The sequence below is a fragment of the Protobothrops mucrosquamatus genome, unplaced genomic scaffold (genome assembly GCF_001527695.2).
Source record: "Protobothrops mucrosquamatus isolate PMUCROS unplaced genomic scaffold, P.Mucros_1.0 scaffold3417, whole genome shotgun sequence".
In the NCBI taxonomy this organism is placed as follows: domain Eukaryota; kingdom Metazoa; phylum Chordata; class Lepidosauria; order Squamata; family Viperidae; genus Protobothrops; species Protobothrops mucrosquamatus.
In genome coordinates this window covers 34,556-48,762 of record NW_015389398.1, presented here as the reverse complement: position 1 = coordinate 48,762, position 14,207 = coordinate 34,556, and the positions used below count along the sequence as shown (strand labels likewise).

Here is a 14,207-nt window from a genome sequence, read left to right as displayed (position 1 = left end):
AAAAAAGGGACAGAGGTTCAAATTGTCTCAAGTGACATTCTTCAGTCATCAGACATCCTGTCCCTTCTCATCCTTTTGTTGTGTAAACAGACACATTAGATGCAACATTAGGAGGCGTTTTCCAAACATCAAAAATGTGTGGGAAGATCTCCTGCTTTATGCATTTTATTATAAATTGCTTTATTATAAATGGCATTTTCAATAAAGAGTTGCTTATTACCAAAGTAATATTCCAATATGACAGACATTTTTTGGAGGGAATAATCCAGTACAGATAAATCTGAAGAATTTGGAACGCTTATAGAAAGCACAACCCATCATATCTTACAAGATCAGGTGGACACATTTTTCTCCATTTCAAATTTAATGTCACATATATTGCTGGGTCTAAAAAAAATCACCATATAAATTGTCACAAAAATCTGAATATGATCTTCCATGCTCAACCCTCTCTATCACAATCTGGAAGCCAAACAATTTTGCCCCTTCCCTGAGTATAGATCTTCTGTAAGGTTATGGGGAGGGAAATAGGCAGTACATCTGTTGGATCAGCCTATTTGCAACAATAAAATTCATATGACATATAGACAATCTCCTCTATGACTTATGTAAGTTGTTTCATAAACACCATGTTCTTCTTCCCTCAAGGAAGAGATGCCACAACTCTACCATGGCAATCAAATTGCTGGACGTAGGGGAGTGTTTAAAAGTTTCCATTGGGCACTCAGAGTTCTGAGGCTTAAGGATGAGCGCAGATATCAAGAACTATGTTTCATCCTACCATATCTGTTGACAGACCAAGACTACTCTTGCACAGTCAGTCAATTTACTTCAGCCACGCCCTTCCCTCTCTGGACCTTGGAATTCTGTTTCAATGGATTCTGTTATGTTCCTCCTCAACAGGGTTATACAACTATTTTTGTAGATTTATGTATCAAAATGGTTTATTGTATTCCGTGCAAAGGCCTTTCGTTAGCTCAAGACGTTTCCCAGAACATGTTTTTAGGTAGAAGGAATTAGTCACATGATCTTGGATTATAACCTCTTGCAGGTTCTAAACATTCCAATTCATTTATTTTTGTGTTATCTTCCATCAAATCAATTATTGGGAAATGTGAATCAATTATAACAATACTTGAGGTACTCTATCTCATGTCAGCAGGACAGTAGGATCGAAAGGTTGCAAAATTTGCCCATAACATTCAGTACATACCTCAATAGGGATGTCTTTCAGGCAATTTATGGCTACTGCCTCTCCATCTTGCCCCTCTGTCTTGAACTTTAGCATCTACTATTCCTGTCAGACTTTCTACAGAAGAGACAGACTGCTCAGCTCCTCTTCAAAGTACACTTAGATTCGGCCAAGGCTGCATACATATGTGCTGTAAATGCAATAAAGCAAGCAGGTACCAAGACTGCAGTGGGAAATTTGGTGAGATTTTCTAAGTTTTACATTCTGCATATATCAACAGTTGGATTCAAAGGTGTTTTTTTTGGAGGGGGAGGGTTCCTTTTAAACAACAAATTAACCCAGGTTTTTTTCTACAATTGACTACTTCAATAAAGATTCATCCAGTCTTTTATTATTATTGTTTATTCATGAAGAGCCTTCTTGCCCTTGTGTTCAAAAACTACCTGTTCTCTGACCCGAATATGAAAAAACTCTGCCCCACAGGCTTTCCTCTTTCAATCCACCACCTTTCATGGACGAATAGTTACAAAAGCTGATGGAATTAGCAGAGATGGCCAAATTGACTGTGCTGAGAAAAGAAAAGAACATAAGTACTTTTGTTTCTACTTGGAAACCGCTTCTGGACTTTGTGCTTGAGGTGGAAAAAAATGATATCGTGATTTTGGGTTTTACCGATTAGACTGATTTGCCGATACAGAAATGGCTAGTGCCTACTACTATAGAAATGTAAAAAGTTGAGATTTGATTTTAATGTCTGATTTTACTGCAACAGAGAGAGTCGGAAATCAATGCCTTTTATTCCCCCCCTTTCTTCACACTCTTTTTGTTTTCCCTTTTTCTACTGTTGCCCCCTACTATTTGCTTTTGTATTTTCACATTTTATGTTATAAACGAATAAAACTAAATAAAATCGTCAATCCACCACCTTTCGTTCCTGGTCCTAACCTTTTCCCAGGCTGTCTCCAATTCATACCAAGAGGAGAAGAAGAAAAAAATCCCTTCCAATTTGCAAGATTTCAGAGATAAATCCTGTTCTTTATTCCACTACTGCAAGCAAATACACTGTTTCTCAGGACAAAGCAAAAAAAAAAAAAGTTGATGTTATACAATGTTTTTCAAGGAGTTGTCTAATGAGCCATTTCTTTTCCCATATTCATAATGGCTGCTTTCAAAGAGTATGCAGGCAAGAATAGCCAGGAGAAACCTCTGAAGCAGCAGTTTTGCAGTCCTTTTACAGGGATGCTTCTTATGCACTTTCTATTGTTGAAACTTTGAAGTATTTGTATCACCATAGAAACTGCCCGTATTCCTCAGCTGATCTACGTTGGTCAGCTGAGGAGGTAGGACTGGGAAGAGCCTTTGTGCATATAAATGTATGTGAAAAAGGTATGTGTAACCATGAAAGGCAATGAGGGGATACCTAGGCAATTGTGCCCCCGCACAATTTGAAAAAGTGCCTCTGCTTGCTCTTTCATGTACCTGATGTCTCAAGAGACTTGAACTTTAGGCAAAAGTCTCCTCCTCCCACACACAGGCGCAAATAAACAAAACAGTTGAACTAAGTGTTATATTGGATGCACCAAATGACAGTATGAAGGTGATGTCTAAACGTGAAATTGATGTAATACAATTTGTTTAAGGTTAATTGGAGTATAAAATGTATCTACAGAATAATAATTCAAATCCCTTTTCTTTTTAGAGTTTAGTATCTGCTTATTTTATTACGCATGTGTCAATGATACGTTTAAAGGTTTTGGGTTGTTGTTTTTTTGATAGGACTCCAGAATTTATAAGAAAGAAAAAAAGGTTAAAAAAATATATCACAATACAGGTAGTGCTTGACTTACAACCACAGTGGAGTCCAAAATTTCTGCTGCTAAGCAAGGAAGATTAAGTGAATTGCATCCCACTTTACAACATTTTATGCCACAGTTGTTAAGCGAATCACTGCAGTTTGTCAGGGAATCATGCAGTTGTTAAGCAAATCTGACTTCTCCAATTGACTTTCCTTGTCAGAAGCCGGCTGGAAAGGTTACAGATGGTGATTACATGACCTTGGGATACTGAAACTGGTAATTACATAACTTACCAAGCACCCAATTTTTTTATCACGTGACCAGTCATAAGTCACTTTTTTCAGTGCAGCAATCACTAAATGAATGATTGTAAGTTGAGACTACCCGTAAATAATCACAGTTGTAACCATCAAATTGAAATAATGGAAAAGTACCAAGTTATTTCAAGATATTAAGTAATAAGGAAACATTTTGAGTTGTGATGTGGCAAAATTATTGTTAAATGTCATAATGTCATCAGAAATCCAGGTGTATTGTTCTAAAATATTTTTTTTTACCTTTTGCTGTGAATTGATATTCTTGTAAGTGGAAATATAAATGCAGGGAGTCCCATACTTATGGATCTCTAAGAATGGCAACAATTTTATTGCATGTATTCAACTAAGAACTTAAGTATTTCTAAGTTTAAATGACAGCAGAGCTGGTAATGAAAACTACCCTACATAACTAATTCTGTATGACAATCTAATTGGACTTTTAGAGGGAGAAGGAATAGCTTGAACCAGGGGTCCTCAACCCCTGGTCCGTGGACCAGTACCGGACCGCGGCATGCCAGCAACCGGTCCGCACAAACAAGCAAAGCCCCATCTGCGAGATGCAGGCAACACACCAAACCATGCACCCTCTGGCCCATGGAAAAACCTCTCTCCACGGAATCAGTCCCTGGTGCCCAAAAGGTTGGGGACCTCTGGCTTGAACCATAAATATGTGTAGATTCTCTTATGTAGCCAAAAATTGAATAATAGTATGCTATTGTTATGTTCATACGTCCTATCTTTCATTAGAAGCTCAAGGTGACATTGATAATACTCCATTCTTCAATTTCCACCCACAGTGACAATCCTGTTGATTGGGCTAAGAGAAAGTGACCGGCCCAAGGTCACCTCATCTTCCATGCACTCCACAGTTCAATTCCCTAAATACTAAACCATGCTATCTCTAGTTTTTCCTGGCACTATGTTGGCATTTTGCTTATAGACTTGAGGGTTAAGTCCGTGTGTTTGTGTATTGTTTAATCTGATAAACTATAAGGCAAACCATTGTGATCAAAACAGTATGAAAGTTATTCTTCTATATATTCTGAATAGGTTAAAGTCAATTTTGAAGGATGTTGAGTATTAAATATATGAATGACGGGCCTAGAGCAATTTTTCAATGTTTTGTATATCTTAAAGCAATTGATATGAACTACTTGTAACTCCTGTATTTTAACATCTATTTCTGTTGCAGAGAATATTATATAACGATGGTCAAGTGGGTGAGCAACACTAAGACAGTGGTGAGGTGGCTAAACAGGCCTCAAAATCTATCCATCCTTACAGTGTGTGAAACAACCACTGGTGCCTGTAGTATGGTATGATACTTCTTGTTCATTTTTAAGCTTACATTTGATACAAATCAAATTATAAATAAATAAAATAAATAAATAAAATAATGGCTCTTATGTGTATAGAACAAGCTTTAGAGATTTATTTTATGTTCAGCTCATTTCTGTGGATTAACACACATCTTGTGTTAAATATATAGTACCTCACTGTAGACAAAACTATTCTGAGTTCCAAAAATTCTTTTTATTTGACAAAGCTAAACAGAGTAAGGAAACAGTTTGAATTCTCCGTAGGATATTTGGCAGCACTTATCCAGGAGATGAAGCAGCAATTACTGGTATTATAACAATAGATGAGTCTAGATTCTCATAATACTGTCAACAGCAAGGTGCTCTTTTTCAGCAGAGTTAATAGCAAACTAGTAATTTATGTCTAAGCAAATTGTTTAACCTGCCTCTGTTGATCAGTAAATAATACAGATGTTCTACCAGACTCTAAACACTGACCAAGTAAGGTCAGCTCTTGTATTATCCTGTAGAAAATCAGACAATATGATCAGTTTAATTTGTAGTTGAAAAAAAATGACTCTGATAATTTGAATCAATATGATTTTATTATTTTCACTGTATTAGCTAGAAAGAAGTCTTACTGTGTTCTTTTGAGAGTGTATTTTCTTTTCATTTCTTTTTAACTTCAATCTTTTTTTGTGTGCTTTTTTCTAATTTTGCTCTTTTCAATTCTTTTGTTATAGAGCCTGTTTTGAATAATTTAGATTTCAATTTTTTTTAGGTTTTGTATCTAAAAACAGGATACTGTTTTAATGAGACTCAGTTTGGTGTAGTGGCTAAGGCATCACGCTAGAAACCAACTGTGAGTTCTAATCCAACTTTAGGCACAAAGCCAGCTGTGGCCTTGGGCCAGTAATTCTCTCTCAACCCCAGGAAGAAGACAGTAAAAAAATCATTTCTGAAAATCTTACCAAGAAAACTTCAGGAATGTCTTCAGGAAATCACAAGGAATCAACACTGATTCAAAGGGACCAAACCCACAAAGCATTTTATCCTCATTAACAATACATGAAAAGTTGGGATACTCCTATATAACTTCACACTATGTTAAATATATAATACATATTTGCATTACATTACAAAAGTATCATAAGTGGATATTTCTTGATAATCATTTGTTTTCTTCCATTATATCAACATCACATATCCAAATATATAGGCACACATTAAATACTATACTATGCAGTATTTTTTTTTTTAAAAAAGTTTGTTTTTCCTGATAGTTGTTTGGCGTTTTGTTTGTAGAATTCATTTTTTTTCTTTAGCTTCATAAATTATTTAATTAAAAAAGTATGATTTTTCTTAATTCTTCTAGTGCCCCTGGTTTAAACTAGAATCATGAAAAGCTGCAGGAAGAGAATAAAATTATCAGCCTTTATGAAGTTACAGATTCCCCCTTCCTAAAATGCTGTTGAAACCCATGTTCAAATTAAAAACAAACAAACAAACAGGAAATTAACTTTGAAAGAGGTTACTACTTACAATATTGTTGAACAACCTACACTTTTGTGTACATTTTTTGTCAAATAGAGTTTAGCTGTATGCAATTTTGCAGCTAATTTAAGTATGTGCAATAGTTCATAATTATGCTTTCAGAAATCTTGGAGCTCTCCAATATATGGATTTCTATTTTCAGAGGTATTTGTATGTTTGCAAGCCCCCAATTCCAGTGATACTCCCATAAAAATATGTTAAAACATTATCTTCAATTATAACAGGAGTACAACAATCATAACCCTTAGGGGTCTTTTTTTTTTTTTTAGTAACAATGCATATTGAATATCCTTCCAAATAGTTCTGTTTTCACTGTCTTTTTAAAAGGCAGTAGAGAGGGTGCCATTCAAATTTTTTGGAGTAGGCTGTTTCATAGGGATGAAGTATTTTGCTTTGAAGCCCACACACCCTGAATGGAGGGCACTTAACATCCTTAAAATAACATTAATTTAGGGGGTCATTTGGAATTATACAATGCAGGTGGTACTATAGACACCAAACAACCGAACCATTTAGGCTTTTATAAGTAGCCAGATATCACGATGACCAACTCCACACAGCTGGGCAAGATCAAGGAACCAAGAACTAAAATTCATTCACTCGCTCACTCATGGTTAGTGTGATATAAGTTCAAACTAAGACAAATTAACTGGCTGACAAACCATACTCAGTGAGTGGTCCTTAATGGTACTACATCTACATGGAGGGAAGTAAGCAATAGGGTACCATACGGTTCTGTCTTAAGCCCAGTACTCTTCACTATCTCCATAAATGACTTAGATCAGGGCTTTTCAACCAGTGGTTCAGGTACCACCTGTGGTACATTGGCACCTGGCAGGTGGTACGCGACCATCCTAGAAAAGTGGTAGCAGGGGAGGGGAATGAGCTGAACCAGTGGCAGCACCGCACAAGCCTGAGCGAGAGATGGCTGGAGCTGCAGGGCTGTCAGGGCCCAACGGAAGCGCCAGGATCAGTGTCACTTTCCAGCTGATCAGCGCTTCTTCTGGACTATCAGGGCTCAGTGGAAGCGCCAGGATCAGTGACAGGCTCCAGCTGGAGCTTGGTGCTGATCCTGGTGCTTCTGCTGAGCCCAGAAGAAGCACTGATCAGCTGGAATGTTGCAGCATCTCCAGGGTCTTGTGATTTACATTCAGATGTTTGGCAACTGATTCATATTTATGATGGTCACAGTGTCCCAGCAGACAGGAATAAAAACCAAACACTCCCACCCCCGCTGCCAATCCTCAACAGAAATGCTCACAATGAAACAGGAGGAAGAGTACCGCCGGGTGGGTAGGCAGGTGTCTTGTTCAGCTGTGGCTTGGGGGCCACTTTTTTCAGTGTCATTGTAACTTTGAGCAGTCACTAAGCGAACTGTTGTAAGTTGAGGACTACCTGTACTTTATTACTTTTTTCCTTTTTTGGGGGGGTCATCCACGTTTTTGACACCTTGCTAGGCGACTGGTGGTACTCGGATGTTGCCATATCCTAAAAGTGGTACAATGGGTGAAAAGGTTGAAAAGCCCTGACTTAGATGAGAGAATAGACAGTGAAGTCATCAAAATTTTCAAATAAAACTAAGCTGGCAGGAATAGCCAACACCATAGATGATAGGCTGAAGATCCAGATGGATTTCAACAGACTTGAACACTGGGCCCTATCTAACAAAATGAAATTCAATGTAGAGAAAAGTAAGGTCTTACACTTAGGCCAGAAAAACCAAAAGTACATGTACAGATTAGGTGAAACCTGGCTTAATAGCAGTAACTGTGAGAGGGATCTTGGAATCCTAGTGGACAATCAATCAAATATGAGCCAGCAGTCTGCAGCAGTAGTAAAAAAAGCCAATGCAATCTTAAGTTGCATTAACAGAGGGATTCAATCAAGATCACATGAGGTACTAGTACCGCTCTATAAAGCCTTAGTAAGGCGACACCTGGAATTCTGCATCCAGTTTTGGTCACCACATTATAAAAAAGATGTTGAGACTTTAGAAAAAGGTCAGAGAAGAGCAACAAATATGATTAAGGGACTGGATGTTACAACATATGAAGAATGGTTGCAGAAATTGGGTATATCTAGTTTAATTAAAAGAAGGACTAGGGATAACATGATAGCAGTATTCCAATATTTGAGGGGCTGTCACAGAGAGAAGGGATCAACTTATTTTCCAAAGTTCCCAAAGGCCAGACAAGGAACAATGGATGGAAACTGATGAAAGAGAGATTCAACATAGAAATAAGGAGAACTTTTCTGACAGTGAGAACAATCAACCCAAAGAACAGCTTGCCCTCAGAGGTTGTGGGTGCTTCATCACTGGAGGTTTTCAAGAAGAGACTGAACATCCACTTGTCAGAAATGGTACAGGGTCTCTTGCTTGAGCAGGGGGTTGGACTAGATGACCTACAAGGTCCCTTCCAACTCTGTTATTCTGTTAAAGTACTGTTAATTTTTTCACTCTCTCGTTTAAGTTAATTAAGGCAGAGTCTCTTTTAATGAAATGCTTCATCCTAGATCTCTATCCACTTGATCTAAGTTGTCATTTCTTGCAATTGTTTCTTTCTGTTCTGTCTTCCAGTCTTTTCACAGCCTCCCCATAATCTATCATATATGCTCATTGCTGGCATTTCTATGAACTGCTCCATATAACTGGAAAGCACTCAGGTTGGAAAAGATTGTGATAGCAAATAAAAATTGATCAATCTATCAATTTTAAGATTCAAAATGCAACCTATCTGGCATATAATTCTCCAATAAATAACTGCTTGATATTTATGCATACTTAACTACATTTTGTGTTGTTTTTAGAAGTATGAATTTACATCTGAAGTCTGGCTTGCTAAGCAGGTATAGTAATATTAATTATTTGGAACTTATAGTTACTAAAGAATTTTCGAACCCTCATTAAAGTCGTCTTATATTTTTATTTACTGAACCATGAAGTGATATCAACATAAAAAGACAACCGTAGTATCTTGTTTTAAGGTCATATCCAGAAACGAACAAACGTCCAAATATGACGGGTCGAATAAGACTAAGGGTCGTCAAATATAACATATATTTACTGTATTAACAGATGGTTATCCAATCAGCCAGCCAAAAGGGAGCATAGGATTCCACAGAATAGACCCACAAAGAGAAAGTCTGCCTTTTGGTCCATGTCTGCATAGATTAGCAAAGGGAAGAGACCCTCAGCTTCTCTTCCCTTCAGAACAATACATAATAAGTCTGTTGAAAGACAAATGCATAATCAAGTGTCTAATAAAAATGAATTTCAATGCATTGGACAAGAAACCATCTGACTATTTGCATACATGATGATAATGCAAAATAGCCTTTCATGAGCTTTCCATTTTTAAAATAAAGTAAAAAGTATATAAGATTTCATATTATATACAGTATATAATATTATAAAATACAAATTTTGCACAGCTTTGCGTCAATTTGGTTGTGCTCATTCCTGAACTGGCAGACTCTGCTCATAGTCACTTACGCCCTAGTCACCTTCAGATTGGATTACTATAATGCACTTAACATGGGGCTGACCTTGAAGAATATCCCAAAACATCTAGATGCAGGTTACATTTCTGTTCTGCAAGCTGCATGGATTGCCAGTTTGTTTCCAGGTCCAATTCAAAGTGCTGGCTTTAATCTTTAAAACCCTTTATGCCAGGGGTCTTTCAAACTTGGCCCTTTTATGACGTGTGGACTTCAACTCCCAGAATTCCTCAGCCAGCATGACTGGCTGAGGAATTCTGGGAGTTGAAGTCCACACATCATAAAAGGGCCAAGTTTGAAGACCCCTGCTTTATGCTATGGCATAAATCCAGCTATGGCACTGGATTACCAAAGGGCTCACCTGTCCCCAATTATATCATCCCGCCCTATTGGATCTGGCAAGGAAAGCATATTGTGTGTCCTGTCAGGGAACCACATTTGGTGGGTCTTATGAAGTGGGCTTTTTCTGCTGCAGAGCTTTCCTTATTTATTTATTAAATTTTTAAGTTGCTCTGGGCAGATTACAATATAATAAAAAGGTAAAAAAAAAAAGATAATACAAAGCAATGAAAAATAAGAGGATTAAATACAAAGCCGAAAGCCAAAACGATGGACAGTGTGGGGGTGGGGATCTTCTCTACCGTGACAGCCATCTCCAACATAGCAGGCCCCTATCAGAGAGGAGGGGCCACAGAAGAAAAGGCTCTTCTAGACCTCACCAGTCAAAAGAGTCAAAAGCCTCTTCCACTGGAACTAGTATGGCAACCTGCACTCTCTCTCTTTCTCTCTCTCTCATACACACACTCACATGACCACACACATGCATACAAGTGTGAAGTAATTATCATGGACTATATTTGTATTTTCAGATATCCACAATCCCTAAGAAAATACAGACATAGCCAATGATTCACACTAGTAACTTACTGGAAGACAGAAGTGTCATGTAAGTTTAATGGCAATTATATTTCACTGTAAAAAGCTGTCCTGGATTCCAGGAGGTTAGGCCTCTTTAAGTAATTGTCTGGAGGTCAGGAGACCTGTACTTGCATTTTCTATAAGGTGAGGAGGTCTCTCTGAATGTTCCCGGAGCCAGCTTGCATAGAAAGCCTTCTTGTGTCCCTGTGAAGGCAAGTTCAGTTTCCCTTTGGATCTCTGTCAGAATGCATGGAGGTCAGGGAATATGAACTCTGTTCTCTGCTTACCTTAAGCCATCCATACATTAACCTGAAGGCAAAAAGAAGCAGTTTAAAATTGCTACTTAGGAAAAGGAAAAGATTTCTGAGTAACGGAATAGCCTCTTGAATTATTTTGGTGCTTTATTATCTTGACCCTTTATTCATTTAGAAGACATCTGTAGCCACCCACCTTATGCACCATGATAAGCCATTGCAAAAACAGCAAAAAGCATAAAAACCATATTTATGCCATATTATATTGTTTATCTTCAATGTGTTCAATATTTGAATGTGTCATCGTAAAAATGATGGCATATATGAGGTAGTTTTTAACAAGAATATCTTTCTCTGATTTTTTTTTTATAGAATGAGGAACCAGTTTTTTCTAAAGATGGCAATACATTTTTTATGACAGTTCCAGTTAAACAAGGTGGTCGTGGTGAATTCCACCATATTGCTATGTTTAATGTTCAGGTAAGCTTCTTTTACTTAAGTTAGATTCCCGCCACAGAAACTCACTGGGCGACTCTGAGCAAATTACTGTCTCTCAGCTCAACCTACTTCACAGGGTTGGTGTTGCAGGGAATAACAGATTTTTTTTTAACTGGGCTTAGATATAAGTACATATACAATCAAAATACAATAAACAATACATGGATAAGTATTCCTTCTTTGCCTTGGGTGATAACTTTTAGAAGTTCTTTAACATTTATCTTTCCTATATAATATTACACTTGTCTGAAGGTAAATGTTTGGTTCAAGGAGTGAACATTACAAAAAATATTGCACAAAAAAACCTCTCTCAATCTGACATTTGCTACCATTGTTGCCATGAAAATTGGCATCCCACTATATTCTAAAACACTAAGTTACAGGAATGTTTAAAACTGACCACTGCTATTTTTAAAGGAATGTTATTAAAAAAAAACCTTCTCCCAATTATTTTTTGGGAATTCTTGTATAAATCCCTCACTATGTGACAAACCAGTATGTTACAGCCATCTCTGCCTGCCTGCCTGCCTGCCTCTCTCTCTCTCTCTCTCTCTCTCTCTCTCTCTCTCTCTCTCTCTCTCTCTCTCTCTCTCNAACAAGCGGGCCTGACCTAGGGTGAATTTTAAATAGGGATAATTTTTAATGATTTTAAATAGTCACAGCCACTAATATTTGGATTTTAATTGGTTTTTAGAAGGGGTAATTCTGTATATTGTTTTAACATGCTGTGAGCCGCCCTGAGTCCCATGGGGAGAAGGGCGGCATATAAATTTTGTAAAAATAAAATAAATAATAAATAAATTTAAAATAAGAGGATTAAATACAAAGCTGAAAGCCAAAACGATGGACAGTGTGGGGGTGGGGATCTTCTCTACCGTGACAGCCATCTCCAACATAGAGGCCCTTATCAGGGCCCCAGGCCAAACAGCAGAGCCAGGTTTTCAGGCTCTTCCAGAGGCCAGGAGTGTGGGGGAAGATCTCACCTCTAATGGGGGAGAGAGGAGGGGCCACGGAAGAAAAGGCTCTTCTCCTAGACCTCACCAGTCAAAAGAGTCAAAAGCCTCTTCCACTGGAACTAGTATGGCAACCTGCTCGCTCTCTCTCTCATACACACACTCACACGCGCACACACATGCATACAAGTGTGAAGTAATTATCATGGACTATATTTGTATTTTCAGATATCCACAACCCCTAAGAAAATACAGACATAGCCAATGATTCACACTAGTAACTTACTGGAAGACAGAAGTGTCGTGTAAGTTTAATGGCAATTATATTTCACTGTAAAAAGCTGTCCTGGATTCCAGGAGGTTAGCCCTCTTTAAGTAATTGTCTGGAGGTCAGGAGACCTGTACTTGCATTTCCTATAAGGTGAGGAGGTCTCTCTGAATGTTCCCGGAGCCAGCTTGCATAGAAAGCCTTCTTGTGTCCCTGTGAAGGCAAGTTCAGTTTCCCTTTGGATCTCTGTCAGAATGCATGGAGGTCAGGGAATATGAACTCTGTTCTCTGCTTACCTTAAGCCATCCATACATTAACCTGAAGGCACAAAGAAGCAGTTTAAAATTGCTATTTAGGAAAAGAAAAAGATTTCTGAGTAACGGAATAGCCTCTTGAATTATTTTGGTGCTTTATTATCTTGACCCTTTATTCATTTAGAAGACATCTGTAGCCACCCATCTTACGCACCATGATAAGCCATTGCAAAAACAGCAAAAAGCATAAAAACCATATTTATGCCATATTATATTGTTTATCTTCAATGTGTTCAATATTTGAATGTGTCATCGTAAAAATGATGGCATCTATGAGGTAGTTTTTAACAAGAATATCTTTCTCTGATTTTTTTTTTTATAGAATGAGGAACCAGTTTTTTCTAAAGATGGCAATACATTTTTTATGACAGTTCCAGTTAAACAAGGTGGTCGTGGTGAATTCCACCATATTGCTATGTTTAATGTTCAGGTAAGCTTCTTTTACTTAAGTTAGATTCCTGCCACAGAAACTCACTGGGCAACTCTGAGCAAATTACTGTCTCTCAGCTCAACCTACTTCACAGGGTTGGTGTTGCAGGGAATAACAGATTTTTTTTTAACTGGGCTTAGATATAAGTACATATACAATCAAAATACAATAAACAATACATGGATAAGTATTCCTTCTTTGCCTTGGGTGATCACTTTTAGCAGTCCTTTAACATTTATCTTTCCTATATAATATTACACTTGTCTGAAGGTAAATGTTTGGTTCAAGGAGTGAACATTACAAAAAATATTGCACAAAAAAACCTCTCTCAATCTGACATTTGCTACCATTGTTGCCATGAAAGTTGGCATCCCACTATATTCTAAAACACTAAGTTACAGGAATGTTTAAAACTGACCACTGCTATTTTTACAGGAATGTTATTAAAAAAAAACCTTCTCCCAATTATTTTTTGGGAATTCTTGTATAAATCCCTCACTATGTGACAAACCAGTATGTTACAGCCATCTCTGTCTGTCTGTCTGTCTGTCTGCCTGTCTGTCTGCCTGTCTCTCTCTCTCTCTCTCTCTCTCTCTCTCTCTCTCTCTCTCTCTCTCTCTCTCTCTCTCTCTCTCTCTCACACACACACACACACACACACACACACACACACAGAGAGAGAGAGAGAGAGAGAGAGAGCGAGAGAGAGAGAGAGAGAGAGAGAGAGAGAGAGAGAGAGAATATATCTTGCTAGGGATCTAGAGCTCTAACTGGATCACACTAGTTCTAGAGTTACTCTGCTTTCTGGAATGAAGATGTACTATGAATAAATTGCCCCCTAATATCCCTAATGTTGTTATCAATTTTGCAAAGAAAATTAAGAAATAATTAGGATGAGGAACATGCATTAAAAAATT

The 14,207-nt window shown here is 37.7% G+C and overlaps 1 protein-coding gene across 1 annotated transcript in view; it reads left to right on the top strand.

Moving 5' to 3' along the window:
- The window catches only part of DPP10 (dipeptidyl peptidase like 10), a gene marked incomplete at both ends in the record, with an annotated part of 120,270 nt that overhangs the window by 72,874 nt on the left and 33,189 nt on the right, over positions 1 to 14,207 (top strand). The window contains 3 exons of the mRNA XM_015826979.1: positions 4,498 to 4,621; positions 8,966 to 9,004; positions 11,200 to 11,307. Coding sequence (XP_015682465.1) covers positions 4,498 to 4,621; positions 8,966 to 9,004; positions 11,200 to 11,307 — 271 coding nt within the window. The remainder of the gene's footprint in view (positions 1 to 4,497; positions 4,622 to 8,965; positions 9,005 to 11,199; positions 11,308 to 14,207) is intronic.